This window comes from Perna viridis, chromosome 1, assembly GCF_037379345.1.
Source record: "Perna viridis isolate PV_CMFRI_1.1 ecotype Kerala chromosome 1, ASM3737934v1, whole genome shotgun sequence".
Classification (NCBI taxonomy): domain Eukaryota; kingdom Metazoa; phylum Mollusca; class Bivalvia; order Mytilida; family Mytilidae; genus Perna; species Perna viridis.
The window spans coordinates 70912263-70934962 of record NC_142445.1 but is presented as its reverse complement, the minus strand read 5'-3'; the positions used below and the strand labels follow the sequence as shown (position 1 = coordinate 70934962).

Here is a 22700-nt window from a genome sequence, read left to right as displayed (position 1 = left end):
AGCATAGATAAGGTAAATACTGGTCCATGTAGAAGGCCAACCAAGCATAGATAAGGTAAATACTAGTCCATGTAAGAAGGCCAACCAAACATAGATAAGGTAAATACTGGTCCATGTAGAAGGCCAACTAAGCATAGATAAGGTAAATACTGGTCCATGTAAGAAAGCCAACCAAGCATAGATAAAATACTGGTCCATGTAAGAAGGCCAACCAAGCATAGATAAGGTAAATACTGGTCCATGTAGAAGGCCAACGAAGCATAGATAAGGTAAATACTGGTCCATGTAGAAGGCCAACCAAGCATAGATAAGGTAAATACTAGTCCATGTAAGAAGGCCAACCAAACATAGATATGGTAAATACTGGTCCATGTAGAAGGCCAACTAAGCATAGATAAGGTAAATACTGGTCCATGTAAGAAAGCCAACCAAGCATAGATAAAATACTGGTCCATGTAAGAAGGCCAACCAAGCATAGATAAGGTAAATACTGGTCCATGTAAGAAGGCCAACCAAGCACAGATAAGGTAAATACTGGTCCATGTAGAAGGCCAACCAAGCATAGATAAGGTAAATACTGGTCCATGTAAGAATCAAGCAGGTCCAGTGTTGGATAAGGAAAATTTACTGCTGAAATATATTCAGTGGACCTGCAGAACGATCCATATACACCTAATAAGGTAGATCCAGGATGGTATAGAGAGATTTTAGTATTTAAAGATTGGTTGAAATGCACAGAAAAATATACTAATATTACCAGCCAAAAGTTTTCTCTCACTTTCTCCTCCTTTCTCATTAATAAATTTTGTCTCGCCTGTGATGGAAGTCGTAGAATCAGGACTTGGGTTTTGTTTTTCCAGCTGCAGCAGTGGCGGAGTCCACAAACTTTATGTTAAGTTTTCTGATAAGTTCATTTAAACACTAACCTCTTATGTTAGGTCAATGATATTTGGTGTACAGATGAATTACCAGCATTGCATTACAAATTCATGCCAATTTTACGCATATACCATTGCAATCTAGTGCATTTTGTAGTGGTAACACAAAAATGATAATTTTATAATTTCATATTATTATACAAAATATGAAAGCAATACAAAAAATAATTTATAACAAACACACCAATATATCCAAAATATAGAACAGGCGAGACTTATATCTGTGATAATAGTTTATTAATTTAAAGTGTAGATATGATTGTATTTCACCAATAACATGAAGTTGCTTACATTGTTGTGATAGTTATTCCCCCACTCATTCCATTCACTGGAAAATGGCACTCACAAAACAGGAAGTCCTTTAACTTATGTCATATCTATATAAAGCTACAAACCAAATTTGAAATCAGTCAATCCATTGAGAGTTCAGGTAATTGTGATGGAATTTAGAAAAATTAGTAAGGTGATCCCGATAAATCACCCATTACTGAGATGGGTATAAAAAGGTTCTACAATTAAAGTGTATCACCTATTGCCTGTTTCTAAGATATACATGTACCAGTACTTCAGATAATTATTAATGTAAGTAGTATTGTCTTTCGATGTAGAATATTATAGCATTTTTACTTTAGATGATCTGATAACTTCAGCTTTAGCTACATACAAATAGAACATCCCGAATAATTTACCACTTATTCTCATAGTTCATAGCTTTTTGAAATTAATTTGATAAGTAACAAATTAAAGTTACGTGTTGGCAAGGGTAAACAGTCATTTGTTTCACAGGTAATAGATGCTGTAATGAAGGAAAGTAAGAAGGAAAGATTGGAGTATAAATTGGAGGCTCTACAATGTACAGGGAATATACTGGAGGAATATTCGGCTGATAGGTTCTCAGAAATCTGGCAAATTGTACATCCAGATTTATCTCAGGTAACTCAAAACACCTTTGCCTTATTGAAAATCCCTGTGTTAATTTTAAATATTTGTAAGAGGGGGGTTGTCAGTTTGTCCAATCTGATATTATTTTTGTTGGTTTTTTCTATTCTAGCTAGAATAGCTTGTGAATAACAAAATGTGACATTTTTGTAGCTTCTATTTTGCTTGATGTAGATAATACCTCTTTTGATAGTTTGTAAAGAGAGAAAATTCCCTACATAACTGATACAAATTGTTGTAAAAATTGCCATTTTTAAGGCTCAATTACATCATAATCAAGTTTGGTGACCTTTGTTATTACATTGAAAAGCTTTAAATGTCATTAAGATCGTCTTTTAGAAAAATTCGATCTACTAAAAATATTAGATATGATCTATCTCAAAGCTTTGATTCAGTGAGTTCTGTTTCAATTTATGATAAATTAATATGATAAGATTTTAATACAAAAATTGTTAAATTATTACTTTTTTCTTAATTTACAATATTCTTAAATGAACTAGTCCTTTGAAATCAAAATTAATAGAAATTAAGTTTGGAGGTCGTATCTTTTTAAGCTATTATCATCACTTTACGTTCGATGCTGTGAGTATATTTTTTTCAATGGTTTCATCATCAATTCTTGAAATATCAGTGTCAGATTCCGCATTTATAATAGCACCAATTATGTAATAATCTGACTGTGATTCTATAGTTATTATTGTCAACATTAGCTGAATCCCCCTTTGTAACCGCAATCTGATCAAGTTCATTATCAATATTGAGGAGGTTCACTAAGGGTATTTCATTATCATCACTATCATCATCTGATTTCATGTTTTAAGTTTTTTTAAATTGTATTTTAATTGTTCAGAGGAATGTCAAATTACACGGCAACATTCTTTTTCGGCTCATTGTACATCTACATATTATATGATTTCACATTACATTTGCAAAGAAATAGCTTTTCTTTTTACAGTCTGTGTGGCCATACTTGCACGGACATAAGAAACAAAAAAAAACTTTACCTATTTTATTGTGATTAAATTTTATTACTATGAAAACATATCACTTTTTAATTAATCACACATTTCAACTTTACATAACAAATTTTCCCTCAGGACATTTAAAATTCGTTATAAAGGATGATCAATACAAATATCACTCACCTGGATTAATATATACTTTGCCGTATCAGAAAATTTGCTGATGTGAATTCACTATATTGTACTTTATTATATTTTTAATGAACTTGGCCAGGGATTTTTTGAAAAATTGTTATAAGGGTAAATTTATTGTAATGCATGTATGCTCTAATAACCAGCATCCTTAGGGTATCAACTTTAAAAATGTATCCATTTTTTAAATCAAGCATAATACATTTCCGTCGTTGCTATTTAAAGACCACAGGGTCAAGTCACCTTTTTCTACATACATATATCTCAAAAACTATAAAAGATATTGAAAAAAAATATGATTCTCCTCCATTTTGCAGTCTACAATGGGTCAAGGTTGTCAGGTGACTCATCGTTAGAGTTCTGTTGGCCAAGAAAGCTGAAAAATTACTTTTTTTGCAGTTTTCAGCCAAAACCTTGAAACTGAGATGAGGCTTACAAAAGTACCATAGGTCAAAATTGTCTGAAGTGTCCTTGTTAGAGTTATTGCCCTTGGAAGGCGAAAAAATTACATATTTTGCAATTCTCTGCCATTATCTTGAAAACTATTTAAAACCTGTAATAGATAGGAAAAAACTTTCAACTAATAAAATAATCCTTATGATGAGGCCCACTAAGGTTTCCATTTGGATAAAATTGTAGGATGACTCCTGAAATTCAAAAAATGAAGTTTTTTTTTTAGTTTTTAAACAATATCTTGAAAACTCTAATAGATAGAAAAAATCTTTCAATTGATGAAGTGATCCTTATGATTAGGCTCACTAAAGGCTTCATTGGGTAAAAGTTGTAGGACAACTCCTTGTTACAGTTCATGTTCTTCGAAGGCAAAGAATGAGTTTTTTTGCAGTTTTCAGTCCATATTTTAAAAACTATTATAGATAGAAAAAAAATATTTGATGAAATGATCTTATGACAAGGCCTACTGAAGGCTTCATTGGTTCAAAATTGTCAGACGACTCCTTGTTAGAGTACTGACTATACATGATTAAAAAGAAGAGGTTCCAGGGAGCCTGAATCTTTAAGTAATAATGATATTGACACCTACAACAATAGGACAATACCACATTTTTTATTGACAGACATACTAGGAGATCCTGAGAAATTGGGTCAGAGATCATCATATATGTATTGTTATTTTGCAGGGAGATAAGAAGAAAGAAGAGGATGAGGAAATTAAACCAGACATGAAACAGAAGAAGTTGACATGTTATACTGAGATTCTTGGTCAGGCATGGCCACAAATAGATACCACACAAGGTATATAGATAACCCAAGTCAAACATTTATTGAGATAACCCATGTCAAACATTTATTTTATGTGTAATCAGGGATGATTTTTCCCCCGCTTTTTAGTGGAATTCCGCTTTTTCAAATCCAGATGTTACTATTACAATTCTATTTCCACTTTGTTTATAGACCTCATAAAATCATCCCTGTGTGATAACATGTGAAATAACCCAAGTCAAATATTTATTTTATGTATATAGTGTCTATTGATTTTTTTTTGGCACCCTAAAGTAAGATTATCAAGTTAGAATGGTAAAATTTCAATTTTTCAATAATGTCATTGACCTTATAAAAAATACTTAATTTTATTTCATATTATTTATAGGTTTCATAAGGAGTTAAAGTTTAATATCACAAAATGTTTACTCAAATTATTTAATTTCATCATCCTAACCAAAGAGCCTCTGCAAGTTAGTTATGATTTTTAAATTAAATAAAGCCAGTTGATATGTTGCGTATTTTTTATAACTCAAATATATAAAACCTTTTTGTCTATGATTCTTTTTGAATATTTTGCTGCTTGACATTTTGCATCTGTCATGGTGGGAGTCCTATTGATTGTATGTCTATGATATCACCAGTTGTTATGGGTGGACAACATTATGAATATCACAATGTAGTTATCGACTGATCAGGTTTTATAGTCAATGTGACATAATCACACAGTAACCAATCACAATGGCATATTCTTCATATCACTTGTTTGTATCACATTGTCCCATGGTGGGATGTTGCAAAATATTTAGCCATCCATGAAGTAGATAAAGGACCAACTCATTATACAATAAATGTAAAAAGACCATAAGTCATACATTATTTGTGATATCAGGTACACTCAGTGACTATAAATGACAGGATAAGAGGTGATGTTTTTATTTTCTATTTCCAGAAGAGTTTGGAGAGAAATTTGGTGATTTACTTTTATCTTCACTTCCACACAACACTTGGAAGATACAAGTCACCATCATAAGAACCTTGAATAAGTATATAGAAAGGTTAGTTTCTGCTACAAGAAGCTCATCCTGCTACAACGATTAGTGTGATAGCAATCAACAATTAGTGTGATAGCAATAATTGTTACTGATTGAAAATTAATCATGACTGCTAAAGCAGAATTTTATTTTTGAGTTATAGCAAGAATTAGAATGGATTTTTTTCCTGATCATGAAAATAAATGCAACTATCATAACAGTGATATTGTAAGCAGTTTGATCATATGAAATAACTTAATGTATGATTAATTGAGTCTGAAATCTGTGATGAAAGTACTTTAAAAGTATTTGAACTTGATGCATAAAATAGTTCCTACATAATAATTTATATTAAAGAAATGTACTGTTGTATGTCATGAAATGTTTCAGGTACCATTTATTTAATAAAGAAAAAGCTGCCAGTCACCAACCATTAGTACAGGAACTTAGTGATAGAATACTCACGTGTCTGTTTCCATGTTTAGGTAAGTGGATAATGAAATGTTTGGCTGTAAAAGCATTTTATTAATTGTAGGAATATCAAAATTAATGGATTACATCAAGTATTCCAGGGGCAATGTTTTATGGTAGATATTTTTGTTAATAGGTTTTCCATATTATTCTCATATTTTAAATTTTGCAGTTTCCAAATAAATAAATAAATCAATAAAAATAGGTCACTTAACTTGATTTCCAGCCATGATTTTGGTTAATTGTGTAATGATTTAAATCTACCAGAAATTTTCTTTATTTCTTGAACAAATAAAAAACAGGTCTGTAGAAATTTGTGTCAAAAGTATGATATACCTTCAGTAGAATATTCAGTTATAGAATGTTTGTTGATTTTGTCTGGATGTTTTTTAACAATTTGATAAAAAACATGTTTCATAATTATCCATTGTACTGCTTGATAAACCATTTTAAAACTACACCTTATGTACCTAACTGATAATTTATATTCAAATCCAGTTTTATTTTAATCCACAGGTAATATTAAATATACTGTGATACGAACTGAAGCGTTGACAACTACAGAACTATTAATAAAGAAAGTCTTAGGTAAGGCAATATCTGTCAACATTTTTGTCACATTTACAGTTGTGAAATACTGTGAAAGGTCTATTATTCATGAGTCATAATTTTGTGAAAAATGGCAGCAATTTGAATTTTTCTTAATGAATGAATCATCTTATTTTTATATGAATATTTAGACACAGAAAAATAACTGATATGAAATTTACTTATTTCTATTGGAACCACAATAGTATTTTTTTTAAATTTTATTTCAGATATAGATGGTGTTTTATCCAATGAAATATTGTGTAAGGTACAGAATGCTTTGTCAGATATGTCAGCTGATACTAGTCCAGAACTTCAGGATAAGGCTCATGAACTTCTTAAAGTTGTAACTGTCAAATTATCTACTACAGAATGAAGAGAACATAACAATGTAACAGCTTACAGCCTTCATTTGTGGAATGAATACTAAGATGTTACTAATATAGTGGTCATGAATGATAGATCAAATGCTTAGAATAAAGTTATACTTCATGCACTTCCATAGAAATTTACCAATTATACTAAACCTCTACCAGAGTTAACCAGGTGCTTGAAGAAAAGACAAGAGGCTCCCAGGAGCCTGAATTGCTCACCTAGTTAAATGTTTGCCTTTCACTGGGCAGTAACTCTAACAAGGAGTTGTCCAACAATTTTGACTCCATGAAGACTTTGTTAGGACTTATAAGGATCATTTCATCAGCTGAAAGTTTCATTCTATCTATTATAGTTTTCAAGATATTGACTGAAAACTGTAAAAAATCATTTTTCACCTATCAAGGGCAGTAACTCTTACATGGAGTCTGACAACTTTGATTACTTGGAGGCTTTTGTAGGCCTTATATTAAGGATCATTTCAGTAATTGAAAAATATTGGCTTAACCTTACATTTTTGGAGATATATGCAAAAAAACTACTGTCTGACCCCTATATTCTATTTTTAGTAACGACGGCCATGTTTTTAACCGATCAAAAATCCAAACAGTCATTTGTTAAGGAAACCATAATAAACAAAAATACTAACTTTCATTGAATTCTGTATAGAAGTTTCTGAGGAGAAGATTTTTAAAATTAAAAATATCAAAAACAGCAAAAAACGTCCAAAATGGGCAATAACTCAAATATGGGTCAACAGATTTTCACCAAAATTTGACCACAGATAGATCTCATCATGCTGAATACTTTTACTTGGTCAGAATTTGGTTAAACCTAATGTTTTGGAGATATATGCAAAAATCTGCTTTCTTACCCCTTTATTCTATTTTTAGTAAAGGCAGCCATGTTTTTTAACCGATCATTTTGTTTAGGATACCATAAAAAGTAAAAATATTTACTTTCAATGAATTCTGTACAGTAGTTTCTGAGGAGAAGATTTTTGAAATAAAAAACAGCAAAAACAGCAAAAACACCCTAAAAGGGCAATAACTCCAACATTGGTCAACAGATTTTCACAAAATTTAACCACAGATATATCTCATCATGCTTAATACTTTTATCCCGGTCAGAATTTGGTTAAACCTAATGTTTTGGAGATATATGCAAAAATCTGTTTTCTTATCCCTTTATTCTATTTTTAGTAAAGGCAGCCATGTTTTTTAACCGATCATTTTGTTTAGGATACCATAAAAAGTAAAAATATTTACTTTCAATGAATTCTGTACAGTAGTTTCTGAGGAGAAGATTTTTGAAATAAAAAACAGCAAAAACGTCCTAAAAGGGCAATAACTCCAACATTGGTCAACAGATTTTCACAAAATTTAACCACAGATAGATCTCATCATGCTTAATACTTTTATCCCGGTCAGATTGATGGCAATAATAAAAAATGGAAATTATCATTTTTTTGTTTACTTTTATGGAATGCATGCTTTAGACAATGTTTTTTAAATGTCTTTAAACAAGCCAGTATCAGCCTTCTGTATATTTACTCTTGCTTACAATCTAGGTAGAAGTTTACTGATATGGCATTAAAAATAAAATAGTAAAATATTTTATAGTGCATTTTTTTTTTACCCAGAGTTGAATACTTTCACAATAGTAGAAATATAATACGGTTTGTATATGCCCATCTAAGACAGGACCTATTATAGTATACCGTTGTCCGTCGTGCTGTCAACACTTCGGACAATAACTCAAAAACACTTGCACCGATTTGTATTAATGTCAAATTTTCCATTTCTGTGTTATGTAATTTTACTCCTTAAAAAAGGCGGAAACGGTCAAGGAAATTTTATTCGTTGAAAACAAACCATTTTTATAATGATAAATATAAAAGGTAGCATTGTCAGAAAAGTGTGTTTTGAACAACATAGAAATGTATGGGTGAAAAAGTCAAGACATCAAACTTAGTTAAATATGAGGTAGCCTTGATAGTGCCAATTTTTGTGTGCATTTTTTATTAACTTTTTTTTTGGGGGGAGGGGGGTGTTTGACAGGGCTCACAGTATTTCTAGTTGATCATATAAATTCATTAAAAGAATAAGGACAAGTTAAAAGGGCAACGGGCGTATCATGCACCTTAAGTGCAGCTTGTTATTCAGTATGAAATATATAAATTGATTCCCAACATCAGAAGTCACAAACAATTCTAGTTATAAATTTAAGGCATGTAGTAGAAGTCATTAATAAAACGATTAATATTAACAACTTCCAATGATAATTTGAAAGTGCAAAAATCTTTTCTTTAAATCTGGACTTACAATTACTTTGTGTTTTTTTGTGAAACTTTGGTAAATTATTTCATTTGGTTGATGTGAGCTCTCTTTCGATTTTTTCATTGATTTTCAATTTTTGTTTTTGAGTTATGGGACATTATCCATTCTAAAATAGAGTGATTTTCTGTTTTCAGACTATAACTCTGAAACCTGTGCAGCAATTTTTATGAAACTTTGTTCAATTGTTTGTTTATATTAATGACAGCTACTTATCAGTTTTGAAAAAAATTGTGATTTATGATTGAGAATTACATGTATGGGAATTATCACAAAAAGGGAGAATTTGTAGTTTTCAAAAAATTCATTTTTGAGTTATAGGACTGTATTCATTAAAAAAAGACGGTGATTTCCTACATTTGTGCAATAACCAGGAAGTGCTTCAAGCAGTTTTCAGTTGAAACTTTGTTGAATAGACTATTTCTATTAGTGTAAGCTTCCTTTTGATCTTAATATATTTTCGATTGGACATTTTTTAGTAATGGGACTTAATACAAATATGGGGCAAATTCCTGTTATGGTACCTAATCTAAAAATTTTTTCCACCAAATGCCATGACCCTGTGCTTTGTCTAGGCTTTTTAGTTTTATTTGGCATACACAACAGAAACAAATTCTGGGCTTGTCTTTACTTTATCCTTTAAAAGTCTTGATGCAAGTATTTAAGCTTTTTTACCACTTCCATTCAGGTTAAAGAATAATTAAAGGGAACCAAAAATATTATCCTTTGTTACACATTAAATCACAATCAAAATTCAGAGCTGCATCAAGCTGGAATTTTGTGTCCATATTTGTCCTCTCTGTTCACTATTCCACCTCAGTGGGTGTATCTAGCCGCACTCTTCAAAACCTGTCTGTAATTCAGTACAATGTCATACATGTATTGGTAAATTGAGTATGTTGTTTATTGTCAGAGATAAAATAAATGATTAGACATCATGTCATGTTTGTGTACATATGGGGTTTGTTTCAAACAAGCTAAATATACACTGAACCTTGTCATGCTGATTTGTTTTACTTCGAGTTAATATTTTTGGATGTACAGGATTTTTGTTAAATGACTTGGACTGGATAAAACCTGTGTGAGGGGTCATGATAATACATTTTCTACTTTCTATCTGCATATCACAATTCTTTGCTACATTTACACATCGTCAATTAAAAAAAATAAAAGGAATTGAAATATTCCAGGAAAACAGATGTAAATAGAACATAAGATATTACTGATGGAAGACTTAATAAAAAATGTTTTATTATAAAAGCACAACTATCATGAATCAGGCTTTCTGCTGATTTCACAAAAGTTTTAACTTGCTGTAATTTCAGTGCTGTTTCTATTTTTAGTATTAGGAATTAAACTGACATGTGATAGATAGTGATTAAACTGACGTGATTTTTGTTGTTTTAAATCAGTTTCATTATTTGCGCTCCTGTGATAATATTGTTATTACATCCTGTCTCTGATTTCCTTTGACTGCCTAGTACAAGAGAGATGGACTTGGTTACAAGTTCCGCGTCTTCACGGGACATTTGGTCCTTCCTGTAATTCATTTGTCTGTTATAAATCAAAACGGCATCAAAAACTTCTTTATTCTGTCAAATAGAAGATGGACAGCCTAGGGGCTTCCAAAGATTCACCTCTGGTAAGCTTCTTAAATTACTCGTATCACAAATTCATCAGGATGAACAATTTTAAAGATTCAACCACCTGAACAATTGTTCCTGTTAATTTATGCTAAGGACCGTCGAAATCAGAGGATGTCTTTTAGAGTACAGAAGATTCTCCCACAGTAAACACTAAATGTTTCTTGTGTACATTCATAGACCTGGAATTATTCTATGATACTTATGGTATGGTATGGTACGTTTTTTTTTGTAGGATGAATTGCAACGGATTTTCAAAACACTTGACCAGAAGTATGACAATTGTTCTAGACTTTACAAAGCAGTAGACTCTATTTTGAGTGACCGAGGAGTAGATAGATTAACTCTGGCCATTCTTCAGCAGTATTTATTCAGTGGACAAGAGAAATCTTTGAGTTGGCAAATCCAGAATAAAAGGAAACAAATAAATAGAGGATTGGAAACATTAAAAATAGGTGTTATTGGTATGGAATCTAGTAATTAAAAAGGTGTTATTGATATGAATACTGGTAATGTGATAGGTGTTATCGGTATGGAAACTTATTTCGAAAATAGGTGTTATTGATACAGAAACTAGATTGAAATAGGGAACCGGGATTCTAGCGAAAATAAAAAAAAATGTAATCCAGACCAGACAGGTGAAACAGACACACATAATGAAGAACATGAAATAACAAAAATAATATGTACAAATAAGCAACTCGGATTCCACGAAAAACTGGGAGCATGAACCAGGTGCACCGTTTGGGTAGGCGTCCTCTGCTTTTCTAGAAACACCCACCGAGTTGCTCATAAAAAGTCCGGGGTAAACACAAGTTGAAGGGAAACGTATGACAAGTTGCAAAAACCTTTAAAAATAGTAATGAAGTTATTGATATGTGTTACTGGTATCGAAAACATACGATATTGATAAAAAAAAAATAGCATTAAAATGTGCGTTATTGGCGTGGAAACTAGTTTTGAAACATGCGTTACTGGTGTGGAAACTATCACTGAAATAGGCATTATTGATTTGGAAACTGACATCGAAAATATCCGATATTTATCCAGGTGTTATTGCATTGGAAACTGTTATTTCAATAGGTTTAATAATACCGTCTTGTCTGTTAGTGTTGGTTTGATGTTAATTGGATAAATTTTCATTTTTTTTTTCAGGTGAAGTAGCTGCTGGTAAGACGAGTCTTGTGAATTATTTTCTTGGAAACAACTATCTCCCTGTTGATCAAGGCGTCTGTACCAAGGTAGCATGTGAAGTTTGTAACAGCGATTTCAGACGAGTAGAAGTACACTGTGTTGATGGTACTTACACAGAGAAGTTACTGGAGTACGACCCTGATAGCAAAAATTGGAAATGGTTGTCAGAAGTGATAGAGGACGGGAATTTGTATTGTGACAGCAACAACTCGACAGTCGTTGTTTCAAGTGTTAGGATCTATTGGCCTCTAGATTTATTTCAGGTATCCATGTATATTCCGTTTCCGGTAGATACACGGTACATTGTTTTTGTCAAATATCACATGTGGTATACTTAATGACCATTCTATTCCTTTCCAGACGATCCTACTACATTACCAAAAATAACATACCCGGTCTCTCCATAATAACTGTAGTAAATATTGATGTATGTTAACAAAAATAACTGCTTTTTATGTAAAACGTTAACAAATGGTATTTTAAAGGTGCTTTAGCTGTCATATTCGTATTTTTTTCTCTGTTGAAATATGCCTTATCTTTGAATTAATTCTACTAAGTTGTAAATTTCCTGTAAAATTTCATTTAATATCCACAAATAAAATGCAGTAAGTAAATGAAATAGGTGTCGATACATAATAAGTCGACCTTCTGGTGACCTTAATCCGCGCATGTGCTGTAAGGGTCGATTCTTAAAAAAATCTGATTGCAAAGCGAAAGTGGTTAGTTAATCAACGGCAACGACGGACCCAGGCTGTAAAAGAAAAAAAATACAAAAAATACAAATACATTTAAAAGCCCAAATTAAGGAAAACAAGACAGCACACGAAAACTTCTGCTTGCATATAAACTCTAACAAAGATACCTGCAGTAACACCAAGTGCTCTGAATGGGTAAGCATGACCTGGTCCGTCGGTGGCTCCCGTTACATTGGAAACTCCGGTAAGCGCCAAGTTTGGTGAGCTCAACAATCGTTTGACAATCCGGTTGGACGTGACATCTCGTCTTACCTGAGAGATAGACACTTCATATCAGTCTGATGGTGACCATAGACGGAAGTGACGATAACAACTAAGACTGATCATTCCCTAAGAAACTCATTTGACGTATCGTAGTTGATATCTAGATTCTGTTATATATTTTATTCCATTTCCATCGTTTTGCTCATTTTTCCGTTTTTTGATAGGGTAACATTAATGAAAGAATAAACTCATTATGTAAAAACCAGAAAACGAAAGAGTAATGAATAGGGAGTAATGAGTAAGTAACCAGCTTGACGACACAGAGAGAGAGAGAGCTTTGAAAATTAGTTTTGTTAATACCAATAGAAAATATTTTCAATATTTGAAGTACTGCTCTATATTTTTTCTTTACTTAGGATTCTCTCCTGTTAAAAGTCGACCAAGAATGCGATTATGTGAGTATCAAATGATAAAAATAAGAAAATAACGGCAAAAAGAAAAAGAGAGTTTTTGTTTCACTGAAAGGTCTGTTGTTCTTAATACCTTTGATTTTTTTCTTTGTGCTAATTTAAACAAGTGAAGAAATAAGACTACATTAGACCAATCAAAGTAGTACTATATATGTTCCTATCTTGTTCTTTACGTATGATTTTTTTTCTATTTTTAGGAATCTCTTACAGAAGAGGCCAGAGCTCCTAAAGTAAGAGTTCACATTTTTTGTTACATTCGCATTTAAAAACTTTCAAAGTAAACAACCAATGACTAGTCTGGTACTAAATATTCGTTGGTGAAATATCGGTGACAATAAATTCAATAGTGTATGGTTTATATCGATCGTATATTGAGCTCAGGGAGGGTTCCATTAGTATTTCCAGTGCCAGAAGATAGTTATAATATCCTTAATTCAATTATTTCAATTCGGAATCCACTTTTTAACATTTATCATAAGAATAGTTCTTGTCTTTCATATGCTGAGCAAAAAATGAAGACTTCTATTATAGTCCAGTTTGAAATGATTGTCTCATTACGACACCGCTGAGGTATTACTTGGCATTTTCGTCAAAATAAATGATACTTTAGATCATGTCATCGTTTATTCTCACAGAAGCATAAGGTTCCATCAGTTATATTCGTAGATTTTCCTGGACTTGATGATACAGACATTAGCAGCAATGATAAATGTATCAAGAGAATATTGAAAGACATCAATAATGATGAAGTTGATGGACTCCTTTTTCTTATTGACAACTCCTTAAATAATGGAATGAACGAATCAACAGTAAGTTAAAATTACTTTCATATATTTTTAAACACCTCATAGTCTAAAGTTTTGTGTGAGTGCATATCCTTCCGATGCACCTGTTTTCACTCCGCGATTTAAGGGTTGTCATGTTTTTCCTTATATGTTACTGTATTTTATCATGTTGTCTACATTGTGTATGTAGATCGTCTGTCTGTTTCCAGTTTCACGTTTTGGTCTTGTCTTTGTTTTTGATGTCGCTGTATTGTCCTTCTATATTGATGCTTTGGTGTATTGCTGTACCGATATTTAATACCACAGAAATGCTTTAGATAATTGAACGTTACTATAAAGTAAATATGTGTTATTAAATGCATGAATTTATCGTTTTGATGGCTTTCATGTCGGTACTTTTTTCTAAAATTGCCTATTTGTGACGACTGTTAGGTAAATAGTTCCATTTGGATTTGTTTTGAACATTTCGTCTGCTTCAATATGAAATGTATGTGTTCATATTTTTTGTGATGGTGTGGTATACGTTTATTAAGTTTTCTCTAAGATAATTATAAACCAAGAATAATATACATAATGAAATACATAAATGAAATGTCTTTTTATTTTTTTTTATTTTGATTTGTTTTATGTTTTTTTTCTGGTATAAAAATCATTTAACACCCAGTAACAGTTAATTTTAGCTTAAAACATATGTGTTTTAATAAGATAAGGATTTACCTATCAGAGAACATTCAATAAATACATTGCAGATGGATTGACATTTACTTTTCCTTGCAGTATAAAGTAATTTCACAAAAAATGCACTGAATTTCACAAAAATTATTTCTAGATTGGGAAAGTAATGTCACAACTTTCTGACCTGGGTCGTGGTTTCGATTCCGACAAAGCTTTGTTTATTTGTAACAAATGGGATTTGGTGTCAAAAAAAGAACATAAGAGAGAAGAGCTTCAGCGAACAACATCAGAAAAGATTCGTACTAAGTGGCCGTTAGCCCAGGGAAACCAGATTGTACCATTCTCTTGTTTTGACAAGGTATATAAAATTTACACTATTTAATGGTGTCTATTACTCTATTGAATATTTATTTTGAGGGAACCTTTTAAACCAATCATCATGTTGCTATTATATGAAGTATACGTTTTTCATTTTACTGTTCAATTTCAGTAAGCGATTGATCAAAGAGTTAGATAGGGTGCTGTATATTGCGGCAGCTATTTAAGGGCGAAAATGTTTGTTCGATTGAGTAGACCCTTTTCTGCTCTATTCCTACATCCCAAGACGGATTAAAATGTGCTACTCAACGGGTTGATTATCACCCCGTTTATACATGTTATTTAAAATTCCAGGCCAACCCGCTGTTACTATATTTTCTTTATGACACGTGCTAGGTGGAGAAGCAAAGACTTCCAATGTTGGTATGATCCGGCCGTTGATCAACGCGAGCATGCTACCACGAGGTTCAGTTCTGTTCAGAAAAAAAAATTGATAAGTATGATTAATAAAGAGTCTGTTTACTATTTAAATTATTTCAAAAAATGACAAGTCTGATTTTTTAAACTTTTGTAGAGGAATGAAAATGATGTGATACGCCAAATATACCGATTTCTTAGCACAGTTAAAAGAAGAAAATTGGAAGAATACTTTCTGTGAGTGTACCTTAGACACAGTATTGTTACGAGCTTTATTATAATTAATTAGGTTTCTGGAACAGATTTATATTGCTACAAGATTGAAGTCATCAATACAAAAGTTTTATGGTCGTCATCATGAACTCGTGGATATTTACGGTGTATCCATCTGCACCATGAAAATTTCCTTTCCTCTTTCGTCTACCCTGGACTTGACTTTTTATGAGTATCTCGACGGATGTTTCTAGCAGAGCAGAGGCCGCTTATACTATTGATGCACCTGGTCCATGCTCCCAGTTTTTAGTTGCGTCGGAGTTGCTCAATTACTTTTGTTACTTTGTTTGTTGTGTATGTCTGTTTTCTATGCCTGGTCTTTATCCTAAATTATATTGTTTTTAATTCCGGCTAGAATCTTGGTTCCCTTGATTACTCTTGCACTAAAGACGAACATGACATAAAGTTTAAATTGATCGTCAGTTTATCGGAAGGATGCCTTCAAGGATAAAAAGCCTCTGCAATGAAGGATTGAAATGGGATGATATATGTTAATTCTCAATCTTTGACACATAAAATCACAATTTTACTGGTTTCCTTAAAGGAAAGATTTGATTAATTTGACAAGAATTAAGTAGCACTCCAGCTAAGGATCATGCAAAATGTGATTCATGGGTAAAAAGCCTACATATTTTTATTTTTGATATTTTGTTTGAAATGTCATAATAAACAGAAACAAACGTGGCTTTTCATATACCCGTGCTCTTGGGAGATAAAAATTATATAGAATGCATTGTAGATTTCAAAATTAAGGGAGATAACTCTGTAAATGACACTCAAACTCAATTAAATCTACGGTATTTTCAATGTCGATTATCTCCTAAGAGCAGGCAGATTTGAATGAATTATTACACATTTCATAATATAGACCCATAAAACAACTTAATTACAAAAATAAAAATATGTAGCCTTTTTGGGATGTATCACATTTTTCAGATTTTGTATGATTCTTACAAATACAGCTACTTAACTTTTTAGTTTTCTTGAAATGCTCAATTTCAAAAAGACTTATATTATTTTGATACTTTAGATGGCTTGGAGATTTGAGCGAAATAGCAATAGTATTGATGAAAATAGGATGGTCCTGGTGTTATACTGAAAAAGTTATGGAGGAAATCAAAGAAAAAACTAGAGACGACAAACAATACCTGACAAGTATCCAGAAATATCTTCTCAGTAGAGGCAAATCCATTCTAGCTGATAAAACAGACAAAATGAAGGCTAATTACAAGTCTCACCTGTTAACCAAGCTTAACAAATACAGCGCAATTCATATAACATCAGATCAAGAAAAATGTTTCGACACAGATCTCAAAGATGCCAGGGCAAAATTTCGTTGGAATTTTAGAGAGTTCAAAGATGATGTCGATTCATGGTTTAAAAATCTCCAACAAAAGATTGTTGACAAATCTTGGTTGTTGAATATGTTCCATAATCATGAGGATAGCAAGTCTGACTTGTTCGATTTTTTAATCTTTGGTTTTATTTTGGCATTTCCGTTACTACCTGTTATTAAAATAGGTTTGTTTGTAGATTGTATAATCTGAGAAGTAAATGAAATAAAGCAGAAAAGTTTTAGTTACAGAATTCAAAGAGAGATTGATAACATAGGTCCAATTGTTGAGAAAATGACACAAGAATTCTTAAAACAACTTCAAAAACAAATTGATTTTTTTGACAATATTGAAAATCTTGACATTTGTCCTACTAGTGAAAACCTGGTCAGCGATCTATGTAGTATTCTTGATCAAATGTCATCGATTTTCTTACAAGACGAAACTCTGCATGATATTAAACCTAATGATGTACATGTCGTAGGACAAATCCACAGCTGTGTACACGAAGTGAGACACACAGTATATGGCACACTTGCCAGAAAACAGATACAAACATCTATCCCAAGTCGAAATGGTGGTAAGGAACTGAGCGGTTCCTTTAGATCAGATAATCTAACTTGCCAAGTGTCAAGTTGCAAGAAGCTGCTGCTGTTGAGGTAAACTTCTATCAAAAGAGAAATGCTTTCCACCATTATATAATGTCTCATATTGCACACATTTTCTTATCTTTATACCGAAATTAATAAATACAAAAGAAACTTTAATTTGATGAGGGAAACCCATTTACGAGAAGCCAGCACAACGTTGGTTATGCACGAAAGTATCTAAGATTATGAATAATGTTTTACGTATTGACATGTATGTCTTTTTATTTGAGAAATACTTACTTTATTAATTTGCCGCAAAAATATAAGCAGGGAATTTTTGTAATTTAAATTTTGTATCAAGTGTGTCTTTTAATCCTAGACATATGTTTTTCATATTGTGTTCATGGTAGTGCAAATCATTTGACAAACATACGTTTTTCAGGTGTTTTTTTTAATTATAGGAAAAACATTTTTTCCTGTGTTTAAAGCGGACAGTTTTGTTTTTAAATAGTGCACATATCTAATATGTTCATTATTATATATTTGTGCTCGATTCCTTCCAGAAAACTAAATAAACTACAAACATTTTTCCGCTGTGAACATTTCGTTCGATACTATGGTTCATCTATTGAGACAGTCAATTCGACTATTATGCTACATATTTATATGGAGAAGTGTGACTATAACCTTAGCGACCACATGCTTAGGAATAATTTGTCATATCAGGAAAAGATGAATATTTGTCTCGGCGCTGCTAAAGCTGTCCAGTTTCTTCATGAGCATGATATTGTCCATAGAAATATAAAACCTCAGAACTTTTTGGTAAGTACATGTATTAATAAATGTTAAGTGGTATTTATATATAAGGAACAGAAGTAAGTCTTAAATCATTTTTACAATGGCACTACAAAGAGCGGCTAGCCTAGCTAGTTGTTCAATTTTAGTTTTCGTAATAAAATGATAAATTGTCTGCATAATCCTAATTTTAAGGATAACTTTCATTTGATCTACCGAAGTGGAGACATCTGATATAGTACGTTTGAAACCGAATCTATAAGTCAGACATGATGATTTTGACTTCCCAATTGTAAACGTCTCTTTAATCCATCTGCGCCATGAAAACTGATTTGTTCAACGTTTCATAGTTTTCCTTTCCTCTTTCGTCTACCCCGGATTGACTTTTCATGAGCAACTCGAGGGTGTTTATAGAAAAGCAGATGATACCGGTGCACCTGGTCCATGATCCCAGTTTTTAGTGGAGTCCGAGTTGCTCATTTGCTTTTGTTACTTTGTATGTATGATTTTAGTTTCTTTATGTTCTTTGTTGTGCGTGTCTGTTTTCCATGTCTGGTCTTTGTCCCTGTATTAAATTCTTTCGATTACCGCTATAACCTTGATTCCATTCCTCTTTCAATATTCCAAAACCTACGGAGTATACATTTTACAGTCGATCCGTTACTGTAGTCATTTATATACCGACTTAATAAGCAGAGCGAGAACCAGCTAAGACAGGAATATGATCATTCGTTGTTGGTATCATCGCTTGAGAGGTTTGATGGTCGTCATCACAACATAATATAATTGAACGATATTAAGTTTCTATCCTATAGATGAGATAACTGCTATGTTTATCTACATTTCACGTCTCATCGAATGAACAATCCACCAAAATTCTCGATAACTGATGGATTTAACTTACTTGCAATTGTGGGTGCCACTGACGGAACAGGACATGCTTTCCCTCCCGAAGCACCAACTGTCACTCCTGGTTTTTGTTGGAGTTCATATTGCAAGTAATATAAGTTTTTTTTTATTTGCTGTCTTGTTTTTTCTTACCTTCAGTGTCGATATATAATTGTATTTTTATTGTTGTCTACGTTGCGTATGTGGATGTCTCTGTTTCTTGTTTTCATATTTTGGTCATGTCGTTGGATGTCTCGTCATTGTCCTCCTGATTTGGTTCTTCGATATTTTTGCCGCTATTTTGTGTGGTTGACTGCCCAGTTTATCTAATAGCAAAGTTACATAACCAAATAATTCATTATAGAGACTGAACTTTTAAAGCAGATTTTCAACAGAAGAAATATTAAAACAAAACATGAGGGGGATTTCTGCTGAAAAAAAGAAAATAAACGAATAGTCAAAGGCAACACTTGGAATTAAAAAAAAACTATTCATAAATAGGAACAAAAAACTATATTTTTAGATGATGACAAATCGATGAAATATTTAAATGGTTTTATATTTTACATGATTATTATAACATACAGTGTTATAAATTGAATCCAGATAGCCAATTAGCTTTCCACCAAAGGGTTTTTAGTTTTTACGACGCAGTCGATATAGTTTCGTTTTTTACCCTTTGACCTTAAAGACGCTCTTCCATGGAAACTCAAGTCATCTGATCGCAAATCGTTCCCGATTGGCCAACGTTCGAAAAAACTGTACTGAAAATGGAAATTGCGTGCCATGTGAAATGTAGAAGATTTTAAGTAAAAAGAACAAATTTATCTGCGTCGGCTATTTTTTTAAAAGATAGTACTTGTTTTAATGGAATTCATTTCATTTCAGGTAAAAGATGGACTGATTAAGCTGTGTGACGTAGGTCATGCTAAAGACGAGGATGGGATTGTTTCAAATGGAAGTATCAGTGGGTCATCTAAATACCACGCCCCAGAAATTAGAAGTAGTAAATACCAACGTCACACCGCCAAATCAGATATTTATAGTTTAGGACTTGTATTTGGAGAAATCTGGGGAGAGACAGAATTTTTTTCCACGGGAACTCCGAAAGTAACTTTTAAAAATGATATTGCTATTCCAGAAAACACGAAAACTGCTATAAAGAAAGTAGTTAATGCCTGCATTTGTTTGAAACGAGAAGAGCGACCAAATATTCAAACTATTCTAAAATTTCTTCATTCTATTTGAATATGATTGGTTAGTTCAGGAAACATTGGACTGAGATTGCAGAAAGAGTTTTCAGATGAAAATGCCATCCAGAGTTTGAATGGAATCAATAAAGAGTCCTTCTTCTGCTGGGGTTTGACTTGTTAATCTCTTAAGACTATGATAAGAGTAACAACAAAGTTACCGTACACTAATCCGGTCCATAATCAAGTCCAACACAAATCTGGCAAAAGAGGAGCAGCTGTTACCGCAATGGCACCGACTTGGTACAGGCATTTCAAAGGAAATTGTTGGTTAGACCTAGGTTTTTACAGTGCGCTAAACCTCCTTTTATTGCGGTGTCATTAATTAACATTTGCATGCTATCGCGTCATAATCAGTAAATCAGTGGTCACATCAGCACAAAGAACAATTCAGAATAAAACAATCATTACTCATTACTTTAGAAGAAAGTGAGTATTTTTCTACAAAGAACTGATATCTAAACGAAAATTTGGTAAGATACCTTTTGGAAGCATTTCCTCATACCCCTGATTCAGAAGTCTGTTACGCAGATATAGCTTTCATTGAAATCATAGTTGTCAGTACTTGCTCTAGACTAGCGATTCAATTGTGAAATATAAACAACATATGCAGGAAATGAAGGTATATTGGTGCACAAGTAAGGAAGAGTAATCAAGGGAACCAAGGTTGTAGCGGTAATCAAAAGAATGTAATCCAGGGACAAAGACCAGACATGGAAAACAGACATACACAACAAAGAACATAAAGTAACTAAAATCATACATACAAAGTAACAAAAGTAAATGAGCAACTCGGACTCCACTAAAAACTGGGAGCATGGACCAGGTGCACCGGTAGGGTAAGCGTCCTCTGCTTTTCTAGAAACACCCGCCGAGTTGCTCATAGAAAGTCATGTCCGGGGTTGACAAACGAGGGAAGGAAAACTATGACCCGTTGAATAAATCAGTTTTCATGGTGCTGATAGATACACCATAACGGTCCACGAGTTCATGATAACGACCATAAAACTTCTGTAGTGATGACTTCAATCTTGTAGCAACATAACCCTGTTCCAGAAGTGAAGTGTGATAATATTAAAATTTAATTCGTCTCATTTATCATAAATCTTAGTGCTGAGATGACCACTGTTGTCAAATTCGATATTTGGGTACAAAATGTTATTTCTTTAGTCCCTTTATCTCGAGCTCTGGTGAAAAAATTGAAGGTAACAAATTGTCGCAGACCTGCTTTTCTGTGCAGCACACTTTACCATTCTACGATGTTTTAAAAAAAAAGTGTGGATTTGTAACCAAGAGCAACATAATTTTTCGAATCAACAAAAGATTTACGAATAAGTCTTTTTTAAAACGAGATTTCTGTTTATTTTCTTCCTTATTATACAGCAAGGGCAATTTCACAAATTTTCTGAAAAATCGTATGTTGCTAAGAATGAATTTGTCATTGTACTCCCGCCCGAATATCGGAAAATATATAGTGGTCATTGTGTCCACACGTTCGTTCGTGCATCCGTTCGTTTGTCAGTCCGATCGTCCTTCCCCTGTTCTCATCCTCTGTAACCACAAAATAGAATCAATGAAACTTTCAGATTCTTTATCACATGGTGCCATTGTGCAACTCGTATTTTGTTTTTCTATCTGAATGACCTTTTGGGTTTCCCGATTTAGAATATGGATTTTGTCATTTGTTAATCAAGACGGGATCCTCTTCTTACCCGCAACTCCTCTACTTTTTTTGTATTGAATTTAATAAAACTTTCCCCGATTCTTTATAACATGATTTCATTGTTCATTTACTATGTTGTTTTCCATCTGAATGACTTCTGGGTTTCCTTATGAAAAATATTGACTCCGAAATTTGTTGACAAAGAGGAACCCCCTTCTAATCCTCAACTCCTCAAAAACCGCCCAATGGAATTTGATAAAGCTTTTACAGAAAGAGTAATCAAGGGAACCAAGGTTATAGCGGTAATCATAAGAATGTAATCCAGGGACAAAGACCAGACATGAAAAACATACATACACAAAAAAGAACATAAAGTAACCAAAATCATTCATA

At 32.6% G+C, this 22700-nt stretch overlaps 1 protein-coding gene and 1 pseudogene across 2 annotated transcripts in view; both read left to right on the top strand.

Moving 5' to 3' along the window:
- Positions 1-8336, top strand: part of LOC148630231 (proteasome adapter and scaffold protein ECM29-like) — a 43901-nt gene extending 35565 nt beyond the window's left edge. The window contains exons 43-48 of the mRNA XM_088563662.1: positions 1725-1871; positions 4171-4285; positions 5205-5310; positions 5677-5771; positions 6274-6345; positions 6576-8336. Of these exons, the coding sequence (XP_088419788.1) occupies positions 1725-1871; positions 4171-4285; positions 5205-5310; positions 5677-5771; positions 6274-6345; positions 6576-6721 (681 nt within the window). The 3' untranslated portion in view covers positions 6722-8336. The remainder of the gene's footprint in view (positions 1-1724; positions 1872-4170; positions 4286-5204; positions 5311-5676; positions 5772-6273; positions 6346-6575) is intronic.
- A 2044-nt stretch (positions 8337-10380) lies between these two features.
- LOC148630230 (uncharacterized) lies at positions 10381-20747 on the top strand (annotated as a pseudogene). The gene is made up of 11 exons (XR_015919113.1): positions 10381-10695; positions 10932-11160; positions 11852-12153; positions 13266-13304; positions 13517-13549; positions 13955-14128; positions 14934-15137; positions 15672-15751; positions 16818-17780; positions 18275-18533; positions 20283-20747. The product of XR_015919113.1 is annotated as an uncharacterized LOC148630230 (transcript).
- The last annotated feature ends 1953 nt before the right edge of the window (positions 20748-22700 follow it).